This window comes from Aquarana catesbeiana, linkage group LG04 (assembly GCF_042186555.1).
Source record: "Aquarana catesbeiana isolate 2022-GZ linkage group LG04, ASM4218655v1, whole genome shotgun sequence".
Lineage (NCBI taxonomy): Eukaryota > Metazoa > Chordata > Amphibia > Anura > Ranidae > Aquarana > Aquarana catesbeiana.
This window is the reverse complement of record NC_133327.1, coordinates 271808538-271829396: the sequence shown is the minus strand read 5'-3', so window position 1 is coordinate 271829396 and position 20859 is coordinate 271808538. Positions and strand designations below refer to the sequence as shown.

At 39.9% G+C, this 20859-nt stretch overlaps 1 protein-coding gene across 20 annotated transcripts in view; it reads left to right on the top strand.

The window, feature by feature from the left end:
• LRCH3 (leucine rich repeats and calponin homology domain containing 3) overlaps positions 1-20647 on the top strand; it is a 170977-nt gene extending 150330 nt beyond the window's left edge. For 17 of the 20 annotated variants that reach the window (XM_073626536.1, XM_073626525.1, XM_073626528.1 and 14 more), the window contains one exon: positions 412-20647. In XM_073626536.1, coding sequence (XP_073482637.1) covers positions 412-618 — 207 coding nt within the window. In that variant the 3' untranslated portion in view covers positions 619-20647. The remainder of the gene's footprint in view (positions 1-411) is intronic. The other 3 variants (XM_073626532.1, XM_073626526.1, XM_073626541.1) reach the window with 1 other exon arrangement.
• The last annotated feature ends 212 nt before the right edge of the window (positions 20648-20859 follow it).

Here is a 20859-nt window from a genome sequence, read left to right as displayed (position 1 = left end):
TTTTTCCACAGTGACTAATGAAACTTGCATTATTTAAACAGAATTTTGATTGGGGACTTTGTAGAATAGTAGACTATTTTGTGTAGCATGGAAGCAATTGATACAGTAATGGTAGTACAATATTGTTGGAGATGGGCAGATACTGGTAAGGGATATGCATACTATTTATTTAACTATACAGTAACTGTTATTTTTGGATTCATAAACGTCTTACTTTGTTGTTTTTTCTAATAAAACAAAAAGATAGTTTGGCAAACCAAGAACATTACTGCTTGTTTTACTACCTTTTCTGTCTTTCTCTCTCTCGTCAGGGTTCTAGTATCTGCAGTGATGTGACTCTAACTGCATGGTTGTGTTTGCATGACTGACTCTGCATTTCTATTTTTCCCTTCCTGCTTGCCCACTGGACAGGACAAAGTTTGTCTCCCTTCAGACATTCTTCAGCTAAAGCTCTGCAACGTTAAGGGGACTCTGGAAAGTCTCCTCTCCTTTGGAGAAGGCTCACAGGCACCTACTCTTTCCTTCCACCTCCTGGGCTTTGGGGTTTTTTACTGCACCCTTATGCTTCTCCTCTACCTGCTCTATCGCTGGCTTCTTACCTTCTGGACACAGGCATGAAGAGACAGGGGAACCAGCTTATTAACCTTTGTTGGGGTGGGTGTGATCGTGATGCTCCCATTCTGTTCCTCCACAATTCGTAATTCTATAAAGCACAATCCAGTGTTAAGCTTCGGCTATCCAATAATCCTACTGCCACCCAAGCCAACAGTGCAAAACAGTATGACCTATACAACTGTGATTTACTGGTGAATGTTCAGGCTAGAAATAACTCTGTTTAGTTCTATCCATTTTTCTTATTTTCTTATTTTGTAGTAAGCTGCCTTTTTCTGCAGTGGAGTACCGAATGTGGCAAAAAGCCCACTAATCCATGGATAAACAACTTGACTACTGTTGGCTTGCTTCAACTCTTGTCTCTGCCAAAAGCTGGAATTGATTTTTTTTTTCTTTCAGCTTCAAAGAGCAACAAATATATTCTGTTCAGGCAAATGAAAACTGTTTACTCCAGGCCATTGGTTTACATGCACATTGGTTGTCTGATACCAGTCCAGTGTATTTGAGTAATAACACAGTTTAAACAAGATGTGGGTGCTTTTTAAAATTGGATCACATATTTGCAAAGCTTAGACTTGCTAGGAAAACATCAGATTTTCCTTGAATATCTATTGGACAGCTGTTTACCCAACTTCAGGCCTTGAGCACATGGTACACACCAGGCAGGCTGTAAAATAAGAGTAAATGTATGTACCATCCTGAAGCCTGTGCGCTGCTCCCCAGCCACTACATGTATCCTACATTCAGGTGTGTAGAATACCTATTTCCCCACCACATTCTTTTGGTTCCTCGTGCCAGCTAGTATATCACTACAGAACTTATGAGACCGCGAAAGGAAGAGCAACATACTGAAGCGGTAGTAGGTATTGAGTTCACGTGTACATGCTTTGGCTGGGAGTGGTGAATTTTGTGGCTTCTTAACATGCATTCACTCTTTTTTTTTTTTATATCCAACCTTGAGTGAAGATGTGTGTTGCTTTATTGGTCACAGCACAGAGGATCCCATTTTTAAAGCAGGGTTATGGTTTTACTGTGGCCATACTCAGTGGCGTCACTAGGGTTGGTGTCACCTGGTGCGGTATAACATGGTGTCAGACCCCTACACAGACGCACACACACACCTCACCCTGGGCTCGGGCCAGCGGTGGACACCAGGACACCTCCCCCACCCCCCCCACACACACCTCACCCTGGGCTCGGGCCGGCGGTGGACACCAGGACACCCCCCCCCCCCCCGGCACCTGTTCCGAATCTGGGCGCCGGGCGGCAGCTTGAGTCTGGAGAGGAGGGCGGAGATACTAGTAGTGTGTGTAGTGACATCATAATCATGTCTGCAGTGCAGTGTGAGATGTGACAGGCTGAGGCTCGCTAGCTCAGTAGGGTAGGGAGGAGGAAAAAGGGAGGACACACTCACACAGTGACACACCAGGCACGGCCGCAGCGCTGGAGGTGTGTTGTGGGGTCAGCTGAAAAAGAAAAAAAAGAAAAAAACAGGGCTTTCCTCACCATCAGGAGGGTGTCACCCCTCTAGCGGGTGTCACCCCTCTAGCGGGTGTCACCCGGGTGCGGACTGCACCCCCCTAGCAACGCCTCTGGCCATAATGCTGCTATGTAACTGTTATTTTTTTCAGTTTGTGATGAAAAAAAAATGTGTGCAACAGCTCTTATGGATTTCTAACTAGCTGCCTGCACCCTGAATGATCTAAAGGTGTATAAATGGTCGGCTCTGAAAACTCTAAAAATCTATACAAATTTGATAAATCGTTGCAATAAAAATCTCCATCAAAAATGTGTAAAAAGAAAAAAGTGACAACAATAACTTACCCAAAACAGCTCATATGTTGCACACAAATAAATTTACAAAATATTTAAAGTCCAAAAGTATAAATAGTTCCAAGTGAAGAAAAAAATAAATCCCCAGTAGTGCAAAATCACACTTCAATGAAAGTTTGCTCCAAGTGTAAAGAAACAATCCTCCACCTTCCCCTAGAGGGGTGAATTTTCACTTCCAGAAATGTACCCTCACCAATCCTCATACTACTCCCGGACAGCTTTGAATCTCATATTGCCTGAGGCCATTCAGAAGTGCCTTTATTGGTTTTATCTTATATGTGCATTTTTACTAGTTTTATTAAAGTGTCTTTTGATGGTGAGCACTATGGTTTACTTCTGTTCTTTTTGAGCTTGAGAGATGGATATCCTTTGAGTAAATGTCATCAAGAAATGTGGTTGTGAAGCTGTCATCAAGAAATGTGGTTCCTCTGATTGCATGTACAAGATGGAGCAGATTGAAGATGTTCTTAAATCCTGGTGCCTGCCAACATGCTAAGTTGATCTTTGTGGTAAGGGTGAAAGGATAAGTTCACTTTTGGAACATATTTCATGTTCCAAAATCTGCACCTTCTCCTCTCACTCCCCTCCCTGTAACCCCTTGAATCCACTGTCACAATTTAAAAACAGTGCGGCCGTGCAGGGCTCCACCTACATGGTCGCATCATTCATACCCATATCAGAGGTACAGGCAGACAGCTATCCTGAGTCTGCAGGAGCTGTACATTGCCCCAGTTATTTGCTGATCACAAAAGCAATGCTATGCAGGCGCCTTAGACTAAAAATCATGAATGCTCTTTCTTTGCATTTTTTTTTTCACCTGAAAAAAAAAATGCATTTATTATTTTTTTTTTTCAAAAGGTGAGCTTAGTCTTTTATTTTTGCTGGTGAGCGTTTACCCACTAGGGGAAGGCAGAGGGTTGTGTGGTTTCACTTGGAGCAAACTTTCATTGAAGAAGCATGATTTTGCACTACTATTTTACTATACTACACTGTTACTATACTGTGTGTTTTTTTTCACTTGGGACTATTTATACTTTTGGTATTTTGCTATTTATTTGTGTGCAACATATGAGCGGTTTTGGGTAACATAAGAGTTGATTTTGGATAAGGTTATTGTCACTTTTATACACACATTTTATGGACATTCTAGGAGATTTGTTTAGATTTTTTTGTCTTTTTCAGACCAGCACATTTATACACAATTGTTTTTGTTTATGTATTTAAAGCACAGCTGTATGTTTCAAAAATGTGCATTATACCTAACCTTAGAATTTCGAAACCTTTGAAGCGCAGTTCATTTCAACAATGCATGTAAGAAAGTGTCAGGAGTAGGAGAGCCCAATTACAGTATGTTAACTGATCAGCCTCTCATTTGATCAGCCTCTCCTGGAAGCAGATTGTACTCTGCAGTTCAATGCAGAAAATACTCCATGGGACAAAGCAAGCTTTACACAGCAGCCTGCATTTTATGAATACCAAAGAGTAAGCAGGGTTTTTGGTTTGTAAACACTGGCTTATTTTTTAAAGCAGAACTTTACTCACCTAAAAGTGTTACTAAACCCACAACAGTAAAATCAGTCTGTATATGCAGCATAGCATGCTTGTTATACTCACTGTGGAACCTAAGGGGTTAATTCTCTGCATTGTGTAAAAAGGCTGTTTTTATCCTGTATGCATAGATCCTCCCCCTCCTGTATCTGGGGATGTCCAGCTAACACAGGCAGGGTAGCCGACCTGCACATGCTCAGTTGTCTTTTTATGCTGGAGAGAACATTTACTTGTTCTCAGAGCTAGCCAGGTCACATGATATTGACATCACACATGTGGGCGTATATACAGGCTGTAGTAGAAATCTCTTCCTACCTGAACTCTCAGCACTGGAGAAACTGTGCAGTTTATCATGTAACCGTGGTATACAGATCATCCAAAAAGGTATATAGTGGCAGTATTTTAATGTATAAAGAAGATTTATAAGCTGTGGGCAATTTTGCGCAGATGAACTATTTTTCATATTACTGGGTTTAGTAACACTTCCCCGCCAGACACTGGCATCTTCGAGTGGCCTGCTTTAGGGTCACGATTGCCAGCCGCTGTCATTGGACGGGCCAAGATTACGTCTCTCCCCACGTGCATGGGAGTTCCATTGGCTTTGGCATTGCTGAATTTGTGAATTGAGCTGCACGTGCGCAGCTTACTGTACATGGTGTACATGGGCAGGTAGGTAGCTTTAATGCAAAAGAGACAAAGCATGTCTCCTGCCTGTCCGCCCACTTTCATTTCCTAGCATAAAGTTCCACTTTAAGCAACTAGTGTGTGAAATTGATACCCTTTAACATCATACATATTCAGTTCTCTGTTTAAAAGACACCTGTCATGAGTGATGCTTTAAGTAATGTTAATTATCTTTTTGAAAATACTTGTAGCCTGGCTGCCATACTGATCCACGTTCTCAAATACTTTGTCACCTTCCGAAAAACAAACATTCAGATCAGAACTTCAAACATTGTTCTTGCTTTATTAACTGCATGTTACCAAACTATTTTAATTAAGGGCAACTTAACAACCAGGAATCTAGAATTTTTTGCGGCAAAAATAAATGGTGGGCATTGGCAAACCAGAAAATGGATCTGGTTACTGAGAGCAAGGTTTCTTATACACTTCTTTAAATTTTATTAGTAAAAACAAAATCAGTATGTGTTTCTTCCATGTCAAATTCAAGCTCTTAGCAAAGGGACTAATTCATCATGAGCTGAATTTCAACTGGCCTAAATTTTGAGCATTTGCAAAAAATGCTTTGGTTGTGTGCAACAATTTTGTCATACAGTAGAAGTATTCTCATGATACATGGCAAACTGATTGTATATCCTGGCTTTCTACAACACAGCAATATGTTTAGGGGGCTACATAGAAGAAACTGTGAGAAAATGGTATGAAAGCTTAGAAATTACATGAATCTGATCTCCTTATGTATGCTGAAATTTGGATCTAAAGTTGTGTGCTAAAACTGCATAGAAACAAAGCTGATGAAAAAATATTTAAATAGAGCTCACAATATTTATTTCAGGTACTTATATAGTGCTGTCAATTTACACAGCGCTTTACATATACATTGTACATTCACATCAGTCCCTACCCTCAAGGAGCTTACAACCTAAGGTCCCTAACACACATATACTTGGGACAATTTAGACAGGATCCGATTAACCTACCAGCATGTCTTTAGAGTGTGGGAGGAAACCGGAGTACCCAGAGGAAACCAAGGCAGGCACAGGGAGAACATGCAAACTCCAGGCAGATGGTGTTGTGGTCTGGATTCGAACCAGCGACCCTTTTTGCTGCTTAGGTGAAAGTATGTTATATATAGATGAGCCTTTTTCCCTACGTAATGTCAAACTCCAGGTTTACTTTGTTTTCTCAAGCTTGGCCTAAGCAAACTATTGAAAGTTAAAAGTAAACCTGAAAAAGCAACAATATGGCTGCCTTCTACAGTGTCATGCAGCGTTATGGTAGATATCCTAAAGCACAACCATTTAATAAAGAAGTATAGCAGCACCAACAGTAAACTTGAGTGCATTTTACTTAGTGGTATTTTATTCATTCTTCAAAAGGTATGTGTAGAATAAAACAGATTTGATTTTACGAGTTACTTGAGAATGGAAGTCATAAGCTTGCATACATACAGTTTAACAAGACTTCAACACAAAAATGGTCAGTACCTTGGGGATGAATTTACAGGATTGTGTGCCTTACTTGATCTTAACCTATGTGTGTGTGTATATATGTGTATGTATATATGTATATATGTATACACACACACACGCACTGTCAGATTTTGTCATCTGTCGGTGAAAAAAAGGGGGGCAAGAGGTATGTTGTGGTTGGGCCTAGCTAAATGCCAGTTTTCAGTTGCACTCTTTTTATAGCATGTAGCTGCTGGTAGTTTGATGTGACGGAAAACATGGCCGGAATTATTACTACTGCAGTGTACGGAGCTGTGACTAGGTTCAATGTCCAGTTTTGGCAGAGAGACCTAGAGCATAGTCTGTTAGTAGACAGCAAGGAGTATATAATATGGAGAATGCAGAGCACTGGTATATAATGTTCTGTTTTGCCAATTGCACTTTGTTTTTCAGTTTAACTTTTCTAAATAAATTTTGCAATAGACTTCACATGAGTCGCTTCCATCTTTTCTTCCAGCTCTTTATGGTCTCTGAGATGGGGAATAGGACTCTGTTCTATATCTTTTACATAGTTCCTGACCTTTGGAAAAACTCTTCCTCTGCAATCCTCTACAACTGCCTCCAACTGTACACTAATTATTACACTAATAGCATTTTTTTGTTCATATTCTTGCCAACTACATTCCCAGTGCATAGTGTGTTGATTTTTCATCTAGTTTTCTTGCCATCACATTTCTTTCCCCTCTTTTATTTATACGTTTATTTTGTTAATTTATGGTTTAGTTTAACATCTCCATGCGTCTGAGTATATTTTTATGTTTTTTTTTTTTTGTTTTTTGTTTTTTCTATTTTTCTTTTCTCACTACTTCAACCCAGGACCGCCTATGTTTGCCTCTCCACATCCTTGAAGAGAACGGACTTGTAGAAGTGGCAGGAACCGTCCAGGCATTGTTGGACCTTGCCCCCCCTAAACAGCTGTCCCCAACCAGTGTTTGAACTTAGTAGCTACTGGTTTCTCATTTTATGCACTTCTGCTTCCCACTACTCACCCCTAAGGAAACCTCTGTCCAACACACAAGGGGAACAGTTCATGTGAAGCTCCATTATGTCTGCAACAAGTTTTTACTGAATTTTAATTAACTTCAAGGTTACACACACAGATGCACACATTTTTCTATTTGTTATCACTGTTCTGAGCACTTTTCTAATTTAGGTTGCATTTGGTTTGCCATCTTACATCTGTCCCAAAAGTACAGGAATTGAATAAAGTGCAATATACTATGTGCATCATAGACCACCAATGTTATGAGGAGTTATAGACTAAACCTTTCAAGGAACAATTACTACTTCCTCCTCTCATTATTGGCAAGGTCCTTCATATTATGCAACCAGGTATCAAGAAGGCAGCAGTGTGCCTACAGTACCATTTTCAGAATGGTTTGTCTAAACCTACAGAATATATCTGAATTATGGAAAGCCCTTCATCTTTCTTCACTTCAAGGAATGATCAAGATGGACAACACCATCAGTTGATTTAAGGGAACAGGACTTCTGCTCCAGAGGAAACTTTAATATTCATGAGGTATTTTTACCTATTCCAATTGTAGATAATGGCACAGACATGACATGTTACTGACACACAAAGATATTGTTTATAGTCTCAGAACATTTATCTTTTTAAATACTTATTTTCCTTTAAAATGTTTGACATTTTTTTTTAATGGGATTCAGTGAGCTAGAGGCTGGTTTGTGGGTTGTTTTTATTTATAATTTTATTTATTTTTTCTTATTTTAAGCTCTTGAGTTTCTCATATCTGGTCATGATGGCTACAGCAAAGAGTTAAATTTACTCATTTAGTATGTATTGAGCTTTTAGTTTTTGGAAACCCCAGTTGCCTGTGAACATAAATATCAGGAGACCTCTACTGCATCTTCATGTCCAGTAAACAAGCCCAATAGTAAATGGTGTGGTCCAACCAAGATAAGAATTGCAGAGCATGGACAAATACGGTTAGACTTCTATGATTACTGTTACAGCATAGTGTGTCAGCTTTTTACAGTTGCTTACAAGCTGTCTTCTAGACACTTATTAATGCATTGTGCTGCATTTGAAAGCTATTGGGTACCACATTTCACTACAAGGCAACTAAAAAAGGTGTACAGTGTGTTCAAGCCAAGAGTGCAAAAAGAATAGCAAAGTGCAAATTGTACCCCCCTTTTAAATGAATAAATATTCATGTCCAAGCCAAATAATGAGTTGCTGAATCCACAACTACCTACATAAGGCAAAATGTAAAAACATTTTTGCTCCTGAATTAGCAATATAATTAATAAAATCTTCAAGCTGTACTTCTTAACTATATTACCACTGTAGGCACTGGATACTTTGCGGTTGGTAAGGTAAATGTGTTTTTTAGCCATCAATTTAGATGTTTGCCTGCAGTTTGTTTTTTTAAACTTATCTTCACTGTCAGCAATTGTCTCTTCCTGTAACTTAATATAGGTTAAACTATAATGTAAAACTGCATTCTCAAATTCAAACTAGTGATGTGTTATAGTTTTAGACTTTTATCCAGCACATTACTGTCGGTAAAATGGTTTGTTGGAAAACCATTTTCTTTAACAAGTCCTCCGAGGGTTTCTCATCCTAGCATAAATATTTCTGTATTTACCAAGCATATTTTTTGTCTCGCTTTTGAATTATGTATTTTATGGTCCGTTTCGTACAAACTTTCCACTTCTCCAGATGTATTTGGATTGTTTATGAACTAGTACAAGAACAACTGGGGTACAATGTGCACTGCTGGTTTGAACACTACATAACTTTTGTAATAACAGGCCAATGAGCCTTTGAAATGTTTTGGCAAGTTATAATGCAGCTGCAACAAATGAAATTTATGTATTTCATGGACATTATTTTTTGGTGTAATCCAGAAAGCACACACATTTCAGTAGAACGTAGAGTTCACCTTTTAACCACTTCTGGACCAGCCACGGCAGTTTTACTGAGGCAGGTTGGTTGGGCAAATCGGCGTTGCCTTGCGTAGCTTCACCTTTTGGCCACTAGGGGTGCGCCCACAGCGTGAGTCGGGAGCCAATGCAAGTGCTCGGCGGGCACGACCGCTCCTGACACAGCGAGAACCGGGATCGGTGTGTGTAAACAGTGTTCCCAGTTCTCTCGGGAGAGGAGACAGATCGTGTGTTCATACAAAGTATGAACACCGATCTCTCTCTTCCCCTAGTCAGTCCCATCCCCCCTACAGTTAGAACACACCTAGGGAACACAGTTAACCCCTTAATCGCCCCCTAGTGTTAACCCCTTCCCTGCCAGTGACATTAATACAGTAATCAGTGCATTTTTATAGCACTGATTGCTGTATAATTGTCAGTGTTCCCAAAAATGTATCAAGTGTCCAATTTGTCCGCCACAATATTGCAGTCCTGATAAAAATCGCAGATCACCGCCATTACTAGTAAAAAAAATAATAAAAATGCCATAAATCTATTCCCTATTCTGTAGACGCTTTAACTTTTGCGCAAACCAAACAATATACGCTTATTGCGATTTTTTTTTTTTTTTACCAAAATATGTAGAAGAGTAATTACTTATCGGCCTAAACTGAGGAAAAAATTCGTTTTTTTGAAAAAAAAAAAGTGGGATATTATAGCAAAAAGTACAAAATATTGTTTTTTTTCAAAATTCTCACTCTTCTTTTGTTTATAGCACAAAAAATAAAAAACGCAGAGGTACCTCCAAAAGAAAGCTCTATTTGTGGGGAAAAAAAGATGTCAATTTTGTTTGGGTACAGTGTCGCTCGACCGCGCAATTGCCAGTTAAAGCGACGCAGTGCCGTATTGCAAAAAATGGCCTGGACATTGAGCAGCCAAATCTTCCGGGGCTGAAGTGGTTAAGCTGTAAATTTTGTAAGCTTCATAGATTAGTGACTATACAGACTTTGTTTTTGTTTTTTTTTGGTTTTGAGTAGAATATTGACATTATGGTCATGTCCAGGACTTTTTTTTTTTTTTGTGATTGCATTCCCTCTGTTTCCAGCCTAGCTAGAGAACTGACCACGCTGTTCTTTCCCGCTTAGTGTGGTCAATTTTGATAGGAAAGCAGAGGAACTGACAGGAATATCAGATTTCACACATTGTAAGCAATACAAAGAGGACAGGACGCTTTTTTTTTTTTTTTTCCATAGAAGTACATGGTACAGCAGACACATCAGGAATATGAAATGCTGAAAAAAGTAAGAGTCCTCCCTTGCAGTGGGGCTGTCCCTGCACTGCATGGGTTAACTGCTTGTTTAGCCTAGGGAACTGGTAAAGCAGTTTTAGCTTACCCAATCCTACGCTCCAGTAGGCTCCTCTGAGTCAGGTAAGTAAAACTTCTTTTACAGTCCTCTAGAATAGGGGTCTCCAAACTTTTTAAACAAAGGGCCGGTTTACTGTCCTTTAGACCTTAGGAGGGGCCAGACTGTAGCCACCGGCAATAGAAAATGTCCCAACATCAGTAGGCGTAAACAATGCCCCATCTTTGGTGTCATTGGTAGGAATTATGTCCCATCATTGGTATCATTGGGCCCCGAAGTTGGTATCATTGGTTGGAATTAGGCCCCATTGTTGGTGTTATTGGGAGGAATTTTTCTCCATCATTGGTGTAATTGGGCCCCATCGTTGGTGTCATTGCGCGGAATTGTGCCCCATTGTTGGTGTCAGTGAATTAAATACTGCCCCAAGGGCCAGATAAAAGCAAGCAAAGGGCCACATCCGGGCCGCAGTATGGAGACCACTGCCTAAACAAGCACTTAATCCTTGCAGCAACACTAAAAGGGATAGCTATTCCTTTTCCCAAAGTTGGGCTTTAGTCAAAGTCCAAACCAGTATAAAACTGTTACATTTGGTTTTGTGTTGCACAGAGTGGCCCCGGTCCTCTTGTTCTGGGGTCCCTCAGCGGCGCTAGTGGCTCCTCCCCACATTGAGTGTCCATGTTGGAGAAGCGCGCTCCTTGGTGGACACCCATGCGGGCGTGCTCCCCAGTACAGCATCTGTGTCCATTCACACAGAATACAGGACTCGGCTCTGGCGCCGCGTCATTGGATTTGATTGACAGCAGCGGAAGCCAATGGCTGCGCTGCTATCAATCTATCCAATCAGGACACAAGACACCAGCTAGTGCTGGTGTGCTCGTTCCCGGCCGGAAAAAGATCGGGGTCAGGTAAGTAAAACGGGGGCTGGGGGGAGGGGGGGGGCTGCAGCACCACAGAACGTTTTTCACCTTAATGCTTAGAACGCATTAAGGTGAAAAACCATGAGGGTTTACAACCCCTTTAAGCTGCCATATACTATACATATTCGTTTGAAATGAGAACATTCATTTGATCTTCTAATCATTAGTTAGCTCAAAGTGGTGTTTGTTTTTGACCACAGTAATGTGAACATTTGAAGGAGCAGGATGTAAACATTTTCCTGAACAAATCTCTAACAGTTAATCTGGTCTTTGTTCAGGAAAGTCCATTCACTCCAAAAATGTTAAAAGCATACAAAATTGTAATGTACTTTCCAACAGCATTCATCAAGTCATCAAATATACTGATAATTTTTGTAAAAATTTCTCTAATAGCATGCATACCAGAATCACACTGAGAAATAGAGGGCCGTCACCTGCAGCCAGTAGGAGCTGCATTACTTTGCACAGTGTGATATTCAAGCACTGGTGAATCTGGTCACAAAGGAGCAGAGCACACGGATATTACCTTGATCAAAAGACTGGTTTTATAGAATTGTAAAATGTTGAACAAATTGTACAATTAACTATATATTTTATTTGTGTGCTTAGCTGTGAGCATGCTGCTCAGTTTTATATCTAGGGTCATACTACATTGGCTTATCACCACATACAGACCTGTGATTTTTGTCTGTGACAATCAGCCTTCTGTGAAATGGTTTAATGTGGATCCCCAGGCATATATGTTAGACACTATTTAAAGTACTTATGTATTGATTTTAAAAAATTCTTTAAATGTAGTCTCTCTATTGTCCATTGAGGGACACAGCTTGATGATGGTAAGCAGTTCTGGAATATACTGTCATGTAGAGGAGACATGGACACTAGGCAAGTAGACAACTGAAGCCAACCCCTTTAAAACTGTTTCCTCATACTGCTTAGTTCCGTTTAGTATCCTTAGGAGATTGAATGTGTCTTTTCTACCTCCTTTATTTTTTTGCTTGCATAAGATGATTTTTTTTCTACTCAACAGCTACTGGTACATTCAAGCCCAATATTGGAAATCCTGGAAGCTTCTCCAGTTAACCACTGAGCAGAGGTTTTCCAAATTTAAGTATACTGGTGTTCTGTTATAGGCCAGCAGTTGGCAGTGACAACCCATCTGGTTTCTGGTTATCACAGGACTCTGCTATTAAAGTCAGGCCAGTTTATCTGGGGATTCCTTGCTGAATTGTTGGGAACAGAGCTGAGCTGTGGCAGTGCTCTTGTCCCTGCTTCGGAAGACTGCATTCTTGTGGCTAGTAGACCATAGGTTGTGTTAAGGCTTTTTCCTTCCATTTCCCTTGAGGCTGTTTGCACATGACTAGGCTGACACTGGCTGAGCTCTTTTACCTTACACCTTTTTATATAGTTTTGGTTTGTACAAGCTGGGTTTATTTTTGGAATTGTATACCCTCCTTTTTATTCAGTCTCAGGCTGCAGAGGCGAGTACATTCTGTTTTTACTCTGGTGGCTAGGCACTCTTTATGCCCAAACCGCCATTTTAAATTTCCCACCTCCTTATCTCTTCAACCTTAATGACACAGCACTTCTGAGGTGGCAGTGTGGGCGCATGTAAAGCACTTTTGCACTTGGATTTGGACTACCATGTCCGGTAAAACAGTTTTAAGTTTACTGCAGCCAGATTTTTTAGTTTTTTTGTTTTTGCTGGCTTTTGATTATTGCTCTGTGATTGTTACCATCCTGCTGCACAGACACAAAGGCGGCTTTACAATAACTAATATCAACTTTAATATTACAAATAGGATCTCCTGTTCTCAGATGAGACGGACAGAATTCTGCCAAGGTTGCTAGGGTCCATCACACAGCAGGTAGTTTAAAACTTTCACCACCGTCTCTTCCAGTAGATTCTGACAGAGATAATTGTTCTGGTCCTGACATGATCCAAAGGCTGCTTTGTCAGATGAAGAGTCCCTCCCTACCCTAGAGGGGGTGACCCCATACCACCCACAGTAGAAATGTGTATACTTTATAATTAAGGCTGTGTTTCCTTCCTCTTTCATGGTATCTGGGTTCAGTTCTCATACACTTAAAAGTTCACCCACAGCAAACAGTTCCTTTTTCGTAAGTGGTTCCTGGTGTGCCATCCCTTTGCTAGATGCAAGTCTGGCTGCTGTTCCTTGACCTACAAATCATCTGCCTCACGCTGGAGCTCAGGGGGTTTTAAGTGTCCGTGGCATACCAAGGATCCAAACCTGTGTATAAATCTGCCTCCGCATGAAGGTCTGCTCCTATAAAGTCCATCTGAGGCGGGAAAACATCTGATAAAATTTGCAGAGATTTGGAATTCACACATAGCCAACACATGGGTGCAAGAGGTAGTACGTCTTCAAAATTTTTGAATAGATTCTATTCCATTATTGCATCCATTCAATGCAAATACTTCTTAGTATCTGCCAACATAAAGGATGTGTATTTACACATATTGTACCCATCTTTCAAGATCACTTGCGGTTTTACCACTTTGTCATGGGCAGCAACCACCATTTGTGGCTTTTTCTTCTGGTCTTGCCTCCCCCTAGGGGTATTCACAAAGCTTCTCATTCTTTTTGTGGGTCTTCATCTCAGAGATATTCCAGTTATCTAATACCTGGAAGATCTGATGCTATGAAAACAGACCTCTCTGACCTTGCACTTCAGTGATGATGTACTCCACTCGTGATGCAGACATTGGAGGACTTAGGACAGATAGTGAACATCAAGACACTCTCTGATTCCATCACATTGCTTGGAGTATTTTGGGTCTTATCCTGGGTACCTTTAAGGCTACAGAAAGAAGCTGAAAAACTACAGACTAAGCGTCAGCAACTTCAGACCCAACTTCTGTTTTTTCCTAAGGAGCTGCATGAGATCACTGTGATTGAAAGTATCCACTGTTGAAGCAGTCCAGTTTTCTCGATTCCACAACAGACCTTTGTAACAAAACATTCTCATGGTGTAGAACACATCAAGTCTTTATCTTGACTTTATCTTAAGATGCTTCGGTCCTTGCTATCATACGGCTTTTTTGCTTTTTTTTTCTCCTTACATTGGAATATGGTCACTATATGCCAGATGCCAGACTTCTCGTTTGGGGCACCTTCTGTTCTGCACCTTCTGTCTCTATAGTGTTGTTGCTTGCAGAGCAATTCATCTTCAGTTACTTCACTGGGGCCCACTTCTAACCTGTCACCTAGTCTGGGTTTATTCAGAATGTGTTACAGCTCTGGCTTACATCAAAAATTGTGGAGTGTTGCGGTGGTGACAGAAATAGTCTGTTCTGTCCTGGGCAGTTTATTCTTGTTCACCTGTGTTTGATTGTTCCTGCCCCTGAGTTTGGCCTGTTTTTGGACATCCTAAGGTTGCTTACCAAGCTGTGTCCCTCAATGCATGATACAGAAAATAGTTTGGAAGTCCCTATAATTTTCTTTTTTTGGGGGGTCCATTGGGCAACACAGCAGCCTTCCTTCATATGCTATCATTTACTCTTTGGACAGCTTTTACAACTAAGCAGATATGAGGTGGGTAGGGGGGGTTATAGCTTCATGCAGCCTGGCCTTTAGTTTTAGTTTTATAGGACTTTACCAAACCAAAACAACTACTACTGTTAGAAATATCAAGCTGTATCCCTTAATGGATTCAGAAAAAAAGTTTTTACGGCAAATTAAATAAAAACTATTTTTAAATAGGTTTGGTAAAATCACTGGAATTTGGTCTTGATGCCAGTCTCCTGTTATCACCTGCATAGCGGCAGTCAGAATGGGCGAGAGCTGCAATGCATTTCTCTGACCCAGCCAGAGCTCTGTTGCTTTATACAGTGCTGTTAGTCAGAAGTTTGGGTCTGTTTTATGGAAGAGAGAGAGAGCAGAAAGATGTAATTTGTGCGCTGCTACTCCATTTTGCAATCTGAGGCTTGTTGATGACCAAACTATTGCTTAACTGGTAAACCATTACATGTGTACTCTTGTCTTTGAAACTCAAGCCTATTTGCCTGAAGTTTTGCTTTTAAGGCATTGTACACTTTCAAATGTTTTCCTTGTTTAAACTATGTATTGGCATAGTTATAGTTACGGTGTTTTCCCTACCTTGTAATGATGGGCTCACAGGTTGTGGCTGCAGTGTCATGGCTGATCAGTTCCCATATATACATGTATTGCTGCAGCTAGCCTTACCCTATTCACCAGAGAGAGCGTAAACTTCTTGCTCCGGGTCCCACAGCATCCAGTGCATGCCTAGCCATTTCATGGCATCACAAATGTGGGCATGCTAATGTGATCTCATTACTGTTTAGCACTTGCCTGCACCAGTACTAGACTGAAAGACAGTGGGATAGTTCCTTCATAGGAAGTGTCAGTTCTCACACTATAGACACAGGTCATGTATTAATATGTGCAGAGCCAAACCGTGTGTTTGAACAGAAACTGAAAATTCTGACACAGAAATTTGAAGATTTTCTCTACTATAGGCTGTGTGTACAGAGCAGCAAATGGGACCATAAAACTACATGATCAATCCACATCTTGTGAAAAACATAAGGTACAGACAGGAAGGTTTATAATGCCTCTAATATGTCACACTTTACAGCTATAAACTTTTTAATGTGCCCTGAAATGCTTACCTGGTAATATAGTATTTTCTTTACACTTCCCCTAATATATAGCTGATTTTTCATAGAATAAGAACTGAGCAAAATGCTTTTAGCTTAGACAAAATAGGCAAATTTTTTACCTAGTATTTCTTGAGTTACAGTGGTACAATTCACATAATCAGAGTAATTGGCATATGTTTTCTTCTGTCAGGGTGAGCAATCCTCTCTGTTGACCTAGCAGTGAGCTAAGCTATAATGGCTGCTTAAATCGTGCTCTTAAATAAAACTCCATTGCACAGGGACGCGCAAAATAAGATATCAGGCATTGGTCAATCCAGTTTATGAAAAAATTTGAAATGATACAAGGGTATTTTCTGTGTATATGCATTCTGAGGTACTGTAATTTTCTTAACGGGTAATTTTTGACTCATTTTTATTTGTTTGCGGTTCCATATTTTTATCGGTGTATTCCATATTCCGATTCTATCAAGTTAACTCAAGAACCTAGTTAACACCTGCTGAGATAACCACATACGCCATCTAAAGACTTGTTTTCGGTGAAAATGAACAAACTGTCAAACTTACATTAAAATACACATATGAACATAAATAAGGCCTTTATATAAATTAAACACAGATGAGGTTATTTCTATGACATTAGAAATACTTATTAATGTAAAAAAAGGGTTCATATATGTTTTCTGTTTAACACTTTCCTAAACAGTAAAAAAGGATCCATAAATATAGCTGTTTTGTTTCTTAAACTGCTTTGTTTTACCCATCTTTGTTAATGAACATACGTAGTTAATATTTGCATAGCAAGAGCTAAGCCAGTGCTATGACTGGGTGTAGACATATTGCATGTGGTTTTAACTGACAGGTGTATAGCTCTTTGGTTGAGCTACATCCTCCAGAGCATCTTGGTGGTCTTGCGAACACAGCTAATCTGTATTTAGGTACATTTTTAGACAGTTAATAAAAACTTTACTCATGTAACATACATTTAAACTTTGATGTACAGTCTGTTTTTAAGGTAGAGTTTCCATCTAGTGGTAGACTGTGACTCTTCCCGTTAATCATACAAATGTTTTCTAATGTGCAAATTAGATCAATTTTTTAATGAGGAAAAATTTTGTAAAAAATAGGTATTGTAGAAATACTGATGTAATATATTTTGTGAAAATTTTTGAATGCTTTCCATTGTATTATGCCTACAAAAATGTAAAGGAAACTTAATAGACCGCATTAAACAAAAAGGTCCAGTACATATAATTCTACTTGATGGCAATTCTAATTTCCCTATCTGCTGCAAAAATATGAATGTATGCAAACCACTGTATATGTACACAGACTAGCCTATCACCTAGTGTGAGATATGGGAAGACTGCAGCTTTTCCCTAGCCATTTTGGTTGCAAGCCATACAGATTTTAAAGATTGTTTTATTAGCAATTTGTATACATTTATACTGATTTTATCAATGAATGATTTCCTAAACTGAAAGGCTGTTCAAAAAAGGCATCACCAAATTTCTATAAATATTTTAATGCATTTTACAGTTTTTAGTTTGGTAGCCTGAGGTTTTGTAGGTATCACTTGCATTTCTTATCTGTAGTTACTTAAATTTGTTCACACACTATTTGAGAAGCCATTTTGTGGGCTGAACAAATGCTGACAATCTCATATCCTAATATCTTATGTGTACCCATGTTGCATGTGGTTAGGCTCAAAATCCTGCATGAAGGAATAGTTCTGTATAAATGATAGAGGCATTTTATGTACAGACAAGTGCAACAGTGATCCTTTATCCATTAGCAATATTTTATGGACTGAGTAGGAAAAAATTTGGAGGGTTTTTTTTTCTTTTTTTAGAACCATCTGTATGTCCTTGTTAGGACAATTAACAATCACCTGTCCTGGTGGCACGTTGCCATTCGGTGTTAGGACAGGAAATCTTTACACCAGAGACATACACACAGGTTCTAACAATTCTGCACTCTATTCAGTGATTAAAAAATATGCTGGAATTGGAAGACACCTTTATGTATCTCCTACATGATGCATCTTGGAATTACAGCAGCAACAGAGTTCTGTATCAACACCGGAAACCAATACAACCAGTGTGCTGCATTGCTAAACCTTAGTGGCATCACTGCATTGCACTTCTGAAAAAATGGTGCACTTAAAGTATATTTCCACCTTTCCAATCAAAATTGAGACCCTCACTATAGATTTGTGTTCCCATTCACACAGCATACCTCCTCCTTTTTTTTTTTCTTTAACCCTTTTTAATTGATTTTTGGCGCTTGTTTATACAAACTATACTATAGGAAGGTTCTGTTGCTTTCAGTAGATAGCTATGTGAACAACTATGGGGACAAACTCTGACTTTAAGTGCATTAACCAACAATGCACCACCTAGCCTCAGATCTTTAACCCTTTGGAACAGACAGTCCTGTGCATCCAGTTTACAAGTGATTATGAAATATGCAGGTAAAGTACAGATGGGGTTAATTATCGCAAACACAACTTCCTAACCCACCTTATTACATAGAAAGAACCAAGTAGGATTTTTAGTCTTGGAGTTCTCAGGTAAAAACATGTTAAAAGGTAAGCAAGGATTTTAAAATATTTGTGATGCCCTGTGATTGGGAACATGTAAGAAACATAAAGTAGTTTTATCCCGATTTGGCTGCATACTTGGAACCAATTAAATTGTTTTTTTTAATACTTAAAGGGGTGGAGAAGTAAAACTCAATTGAATTAGGATTGGTTGCTGTTCTATTTGCCTTTTTTAATAAGTCTTAGACCCCTTTCACACTGGGGCCGCCGAGCGTTCACAGTAAAGCACCGCTAAAACGAACAGCGTTTTAGCGGCGCTTCACCGCTGTTTAAGCAGCGCTTTTCGGCCGCTAGCAGGGTGCTTTTAACCCCCACTGGTGTGAATAAGGGGTTAAAAGCGCCTGTGTTGCGGAGCTTTTCACACTGGCCACTCCTTTCAATGGGCAGGGCATTTTGGGAGCGCTATATACAGCGCTCCCAAACCGCTCCAAAGATGCTGCTTGCAGGACTTTTCCTAGTGTCCCACAAGCGCACCGCCCCCGTGTGAAAAGTCACACTGAAATGAATGGGAGCCAGTTTTCAGATGTTTGCCATTCATATCTTCGTGCTAGATATTTCTAGCACGAACACATGATATTCTTCACAGCTCCCTCCTTTTCTAGGATGTACCAGCCATTTTGATGATCACCCTCTAGCAATACAGGAAGGAGTGCCGTCATTCTTCCGAGCCCCGCACATGCACACTGTGCTGTCCACCGAGCAGATGAGCTCAGTGGCTGTGACAGGAGAGAGATTGTTGCAGCCATTGAGATAATCTTTGGCAACAAGATGGCAATGCACAGGTGCAGGGCTCAGAATGGTGGCGCTTTCTCTTGTTCCACTAGGAGGCACTTGTCTAAACAGCTAATCCGTCCTATAGAAGAGGACAGGATGGAGTTGTGAAAAATATATCAAATGTTTTGGGGCAGGCTTCACTCTGTTCACAAAAGGCCTACAGGTATGGGAGATGCATAAATGCATAATTTACGTGTCTGAGCATAAACGCCTCTCCAAACGCCCCTGACCACTGTGCACAAATACACGCATGTGCATAGCCACATTAAATAACATGCAGCTGTGTTCATGGGTATAAAATAAAAAAGCCAGCTGCCCCTAGCAGTGGTATTTTTTTTCTCCTGCCTGTGTGCATAAGCCCATAATGTCTGTCGAATGTCCACTCCAGGGCCTCTTGTTTAGGATTCTTTTATCAAGGCAAAATGTGTCTATTTATATAATTTGGGTGAATTCAAAACATTTGCCTTGCTGAACACATTCGCTGACATGCTACAGCAACAGCCCCAGTATTTATATGGTGAAAATGAGTCAGATTCCCTGATATAGAGACACACGTTTTTCTAATAGACAACTAGCAACTGGAAGTAACATAATATGCCTTCATAAGGTCGGTGAATGCAAACTGACCATGTCACTTGATGGCATGGTAACTTTATAAATCAAGGCAATGTCTACCTGGGGAATCTATTTTATATTTCTGTTGAAAAGATGCAGTATTGTAGGGCTGTGCATAGATGTATACAATATTTTATATAAACCGTTATTGTAATACTCATTATGCAATGTTTATCATTTTGACATTGAGAGTTCAACGCCCTGGCATGTTTATTGGCAGTTTCCAACCAGGGTGACCATTCAAGGATCGAAATCTATCTGGTCCTTGCTGCACCAAACTAATTTTGATCCATGTATGTTGTTTTAGTTCTTCTAGTCTGTGTGGTGTACAACCAAATTAAAATTATAAACCTCGAACCCTCACCATGTTTGCTTGGTTTTTAAATTATATTTGTAACAATGGGGTTTTGGGGGAAGTATACAGAAAAGTGTACAGAAAGACAAAGTGGGATGGGAAATCAATATCTGTAAACAAGACAATTAACAGTGATTTTGTACTGGTTGTTTATTTCTGTAAATACATTCCATATGTTGAGACTGTTAAAAGTATATATTTGTGTCTGTACATGTAGATCCGCTTCAAATTTGTCTATATTCAGTTTTTTTCTGTCAGAGAGCTACATGTGGAAATCTGAATAAATGTATACCTTTCCCATAAATCTTTGTGCGTGTTTTATCATTTCAATACCGGTCACTTTTTGATCAAAGGAATGCACCTACTTTTGCTCTCCTGTGACTGAGTCAACTTATAGTGGGCTATTACCTGCTTTCAGCTGATGTCACAGAGCTGCTCCAGGCTCTGGAAGCATCCTGACAATATTGTTGGGATCCATCCAGTTGCCTAAATGACAGTTGGCTCTGCCTCCTGGCA